At 46.7% G+C, this 5723-nt stretch overlaps 1 protein-coding gene across 1 annotated transcript; it reads left to right on the forward strand.

The window, feature by feature from the left end:
- The first annotated feature begins 3613 nt into the window (after positions 1 to 3613).
- Positions 3614 to 5518, forward strand: GPR6 (G protein-coupled receptor 6). The gene is made up of 2 exons (XM_032774680.2): positions 3614 to 3686; positions 4123 to 5518. Exon 2 carries the CDS (start codon positions 4147 to 4149, stop codon positions 5128 to 5130), a length of 984 nt encoding a protein of 327 aa, XP_032630571.1. The 5' UTR covers positions 3614 to 3686; positions 4123 to 4146; the 3' UTR covers positions 5131 to 5518.
- The last annotated feature ends 205 nt before the right edge of the window (positions 5519 to 5723 follow it).

A 5723-nucleotide genomic window follows, 5' to 3' on the forward strand; every position in this document is an offset into this window, starting at 1 on the left:
ATATCTAATACATACACAATGAAATAAAATAAGACCATAATTACCATGAAACAAATAGCTACACTTTATTTCCCAAGCTATTATCTTTTAATAGAGGGCACATAGTGGATTGCACATATTGCTGTTTGAATGCAAGATGCCAAAAAGTGAGCCTGAGAAACAATCCCCACCCTTCTTTCCAATGCAGTTGACTTCTGTCCATTGTGATCACATCATTTTGGGGTCAGCCTTAGGAAAAGCTGTTGCGGTATCCACATTGTTAAGCAGGCTGTCACCCCTGGAATATTATTTCTTACTGAAAAAGGAAAATTAAGAATGTTTATGGACTCCTATCCAAAACATGTCCATTATTATTTAATATTCATATTGCTACTACCAGGCAAAATGACAGGTTGGATCCCATTGTGATAGGTGGTGTACAAACACAAAACTTCCATATCTTACCTTGTTATAAACAGATAAGAAAATTTAATAGCACAGAAGTACTTTATATCTCTTTGACTATAAAGGGTTAGCCAGTTCAGTAGGCCTGGCTGTCACCTGACCTGAGAACCAATCAGGGGACAGGATACTTTCAAATCTTGAGGGAGGGAAGTTGGTGTGTGTGCTGTTAGTTTTTGGTTGTTGTTCACTCTGGGGGCTCAGAGGGACCAGAAGTGCAACCAGGTTTCTCTCCAATCTCCTTGATACAGGTTCTTATAGATTCCAAATAGTAAGTACTAGATAGATAAAGCGAGTTAGGCTTATGTTTGTTTTCTTTATTTGCAAATATGCATTTGGCTGGAAGGAGTTTAATTGTGTATTTGGCTGAAAGGAGTTCAAATTTGTATTTTTGCTGAAAGGATTTTAATTTGTACTTGAATACTTAGGCTGGGAGGGTATTCCCAGTGCCTATAGCTAAAAAACCCTGTACCTAATCCATTTTAAATTTACAAAGATAATTTTTACTGTTTTTCTCTCTTTAATTAAAAGTTTCTTGTTTAAGAACCTGATTGTTTTTTTATTCTGGTGAGACCCCAGGGGACTGGGTCTGGATTCACCAGGGAATTGGTGGGGAGAAAGGAGGGAAGGGGGAGAGAGAGGCTAATTTCTCTCTGTGTCAGGATTACTTTCTCTCTCAGGAAGAGTCTGGGAGGGGGAAAGAGAAGGAGGGAGGAAGGTGAATTGTCCTCTCTGTTTTGTGATTCAAGGAGTTTGAATCACAATGATCTTCCAGGAGAACCCAGAGAGGGGAAGCCTGGGAGAGGCAACGGTGGGGGAAAGGGTTTACTTTCCTTGTGTTAAGATCCAAAGGGTCTGGGTCGTGGGGTTCCCAGGGCAAGGTTTTGGGGGGACCAGAGTGTACCAGGCACTGGAATTCCTGGTTGGTGGCAGCGCTACAGATTCTAAGCTGGTAATTAAGCTTAGAGAAATTCATGCTGATACCCCATCTCTTGGACGCTGGGGTTCAGAGTGGGGAATTTTACCATGACATACCTATAGACAGAATATGGATAGGGCTTCAAAGAGAAATCCATACAAACAAAGAAGGAAAAGAAGAGCCAGAGAAAAAGGAGAAACTGGATTTTTCTTCCCAAATAAACAGTAACATGTGATATAGAATGTTCTTTAGGTTTTATCTTCTAGCTAAATCTTATTTTTGTTTGGTAATAACCAACTTGAGAACTGTACCTATCAGACACTTGAGTTTAGGGCAGAGTAATTGTTTATTGTTTAATAATCATCCTTTATCCAAGAATAATGAAAATTAATTGGATACAAACAAAACACAAGTGAATAATGTTGAAGATGTGATCTATTCTGACTAAGGAATATTCAGTAAGCTGTTTCATGTGATACTGAGTGGGGAGAATCATAATAGAGATGTAATTTTAACCACAGCATCTCTTTTTCACTTCAGAGAAAGTTGTCTATTCAAATATTCAAAGCATGCATCTCTGGATTTCTCTTTAAGATACTATTTTGATAATTCTTAGTTAAATGCGTGTGGGTTGGTTGAGTTTTGTTTTGTTTTGTTAGTACTTGAGAGAGCCAGTGATGTACATGTCGTTTCATTTAATTTCCCTGTTATGTTGGTGAATAATGTTGAACCCTTTTTTTTAAGTAGCAAGTGTTTAGCTAGGGATGTTAAACCCCTATTTACTGTGAAAATATACATAGTATTTGCTTAAACAGTGCACCCCTTTTCAAAGTCCTTAATACAGTCAGTGATCTGGCCTTATTGTTTGTCTTACAAAATTATTTGTAAGGGAAGCCATTTGAAACTGTGCTGACCAGGAATGACCTGGAAACCTCCCCTGCTTTCTATAGCATGTGGCAGCAGCATGCTCAGTCTGTCAGTATAGCTGCTTGCTTTATGGGGTGACAATTCACAGGGCAAAGTCTGTTGTCAAGAAAACAAACAGCTTTTCCTCAGTTCCTATTGGAGTGGGCTTGAATTGCCTAAATATTCAGGAACGAAAATCATACTGAGACCCACACAATAAAGTGACCTGCATGGTAAAGTGTCTGCTTGGGCAGGGATGGTGTGCCTTGGCTTCTGTTTGTCAGAAGCTGGGAATGGGTGACAGGCAATGGATCACTTGATGATACCTGTTTTGTTCATTCCCTCTGGGGGAGCTGGCATTGGCCACTGTTGGAAGACAGGATACTGGGCTAGATGGACCTTTGGTGTGACCCACTACAGCTGTTCTTATGTTCCTCTATGTCTATTTTGCCCAGATGGCTAAAGAGGGAAAAGAGAAATGGAGGGGGTGGGGTGGGCGAGGTGTCTTTCTCTGCCTTCATCTTAGCCCCTGGAAGCTCCTCTTAGCATCTCTTACTCTATAGCCCTCCAACGGGCAGCTGTGATGCTGCCTCTTCCAGCTGGAGGTTCACCAGAAATAGTGCTGTTCGCTTTACACGGGGTAGGGGGGGAAGCCCCAGTTCTTGCCATCTCCTGCTCTCTAACTCCCTGTGCCTCTCCCTTGCCCTCAATGTGGTCTTCCTGCTGCCCTCACTGCTGCCTCTCCTCTCCTCACTGCTGCCCCTCCACCTGCTTTCACTGCTGCGCCTGCTCTTCTCCATCAGTGGTTCCCCTCTCCCGCCCAGGCTTCAGTGCTGCCCCCTCCTCCCGCCTCCGGGCTGCTCCTCTCCCCTTAATGCTGCTGTCCCTCCTCCTACCGCCTCCCTTCAGTGCCGCTGTCCCTCCTCCTGTCCCCTCCTCCACCTGCCCTCCGGGCTGCTCCTGCCCCCGACTCAGTGCTGCCCCCTCCCTTCTATGCTGCTGTCTCTTCTCCTGCCCCCAGTGCTGCCCTCACTGCTCCTGCCAGTCCTCCCCTTCCTCTTTTCTCGCTTCTTCCCGCCCTGCTGACTCCCCACTCCCCCGCGTGCTGCTGTCTCTGCCCCCCGCCGTTCGGCGGCTGCTGTGTCTCCCCATCTCGCCTCCGCGCAGAGCCACGTGCCGCCACCGGAGTTCTGCCCCTGCCCTCGGCTCTGCCATTGACGTCACATTCGGAACGGCCTCAGCCCGCGGTTCCCCGCGCGCCCTCACTCTGACACACACGGGAGCCGGCAGCAGCAGCAGCAGCCCGCCTGCCCCTGCCCGCTGCACCAGCTGCCTCCTGCTCCGGTCCTGCCCGCCCCAGCCGCGCTCGGTAGCCAGCAGCGCCGCGCTCATGAGAAGCGCCTGCCAGCCCTGATCCCAAGTAAGGACCCGATGCGACTGCCCTCCCCGGACCGCGGCTTTACGGAGCCCAGCTCGAGGCAGAGCCCGCTCCCGCGGCTCGTGCTGCAACCCCGCAGCCTGCCTCGGGCTGTGCCCAGCCACCCCACGCCGGGCCAAGCGCACCCCCTGGCTGGGCTCAGCTCAACGCTGGCTCGGGAAACTGCGGGTTCAGCACCACGGTCAGGGCTCAGAGCCGCGGCCTCGTTTCTGTAGTGACTTCCCGCTGGTGGCGGCGCGTCGGCATTTGTTCTGCCCGGGTATTTCTGTGCCCCCCCTTCCCCTGGGCAGGTTTCCCTCCCCTCCGGCCCTGTTCTCTCCCCCGCCCCGGGAGTCTGGGGACAGGGGAAGGGAGCCTGGAGCTGCCCCCGCTGCTCACTTTGTGCTGATTTGCCTCATCTCGCCTCTTCTGCTCACAGGCGGCGCACCTGGCTTCGGCAGAGATGAATGAAAGCGGCTCGCTCGATGGAACCGGGGTCCCTTTAGCCCGCGTTCAGGCCAGCGATGGCAACTCTTCTCTGGAGCTCTCCTCGCAGCTCCCAGTCTTTGCCATCAACCCCTGGGACGTCGTGCTCTGCATCTCCGGGACCATCATCGCCTGTGAAAATGCCATCGTGGTGGCCATTGTATTCTACACTCCCACCCTGAGAACCCCTATGTTTGTGCTCATTGGGAGCCTGGCCACAGCGGACCTACTGGCTGGAGTTGGCTTAATCCTGAATTTTGTTGTTCAATATGTGATCCAGTCAGAGACCATTAGCCTTATTACCGTTGGATTCCTAGTTGCCTCCTTTGCTGCTTCTGTGAGTAGCTTGTTAGCCATCACAGTCGATCGTTACCTTTCCCTGTACAATGCACTGACTTATTACTCAGAGAAGACTGTCCTCTGCATTCATATGATGCTGATCGTTACCTGGGGGGTGTCCCTCTGTTTGGGACTACTACCTGTTCTAGGCTGGAATTGTCTAGATGACTATTCATCATGCAGCATTGTCGGACCCTTGACCAAAAGTAATGTGACTTTGCTGTCTGCCTCTTTCTTTTTGGTTTTTATCATCATGCTTCATCTGTACATTAAAATCTGCAAAATAGTTTGCAGGCATGCACATCAGATAGCTCTCCAGCAACATTTTTTGACTGCATCTCACTATGTTGCTACTAAAAAAGGAGTCTCTACTCTTGCTATAATTATTGGGACCTTTGGAGCAAGCTGGTTACCGTTTGCAATCTATTGTGTAGTTGGAGATCTTGACTACCCTTCTGTGTACACTTATGCCACACTTCTACCTGCTACTTACAACTCTATGATCAATCCTATCATTTATGCCTACAGAAACCAAGAAATTCAGAAGGCCATGTGGGTTCTTTTTTGTGGCTGCTTTCAGTCTAAAGTGTCCTTTCGTTCAAGATCACCCAGTGATGTCTAAGAGACTTTTCTTTTTGTAGTGCTGCCCAAAGAGACAATCTACTTAGTAAATTACAGTGCCTGTAATAAACTAGATCCATGTTGTGAAGTTGTTGAAAACATGCTTAAACATTAGCACTTTATGTATATATATATATATGTATTCTTTGGAATGTTCAGGTATGGAGCTTTCAGTTCTGTAAAAAATGTGGTTGCATACAAAATCGTACATCACATTTGTAAAATGAAGACATTCCAATACTGCTTAATTATAGCACTTTATTTCTAGCTGCTGAACTGCCAAACAGTGTTGCCACTTCCAAGGGCAGAAAGACGGGAAGTGAAATGTTGTATTTGATGTGTAAGTGTGAGTATATTTTGTTGCACAATGTTGATAAATTAAAACATTTTGTACACAAAGAAATAAATGCATTGAACGTGTAATTTTATTTTGTGTGTTTAACTGATTACAGAGATATAAAAGCTTGAAAGCCTGCCAGCTGAGCAAGCTCCCTTATTGTTTACTATAAAAAGCTTACCCTGTACTTGTATCTAAGGAAACTTTTTATTTTACATATGCAGAGAAAATATCTCACAAAAATGCTTAACTGCTAT

This window comes from Chelonoidis abingdonii, chromosome 3, assembly GCF_003597395.2.
Source record: "Chelonoidis abingdonii isolate Lonesome George chromosome 3, CheloAbing_2.0, whole genome shotgun sequence".
NCBI lineage: Eukaryota > Metazoa > Chordata > Testudines > Testudinidae > Chelonoidis > Chelonoidis abingdonii.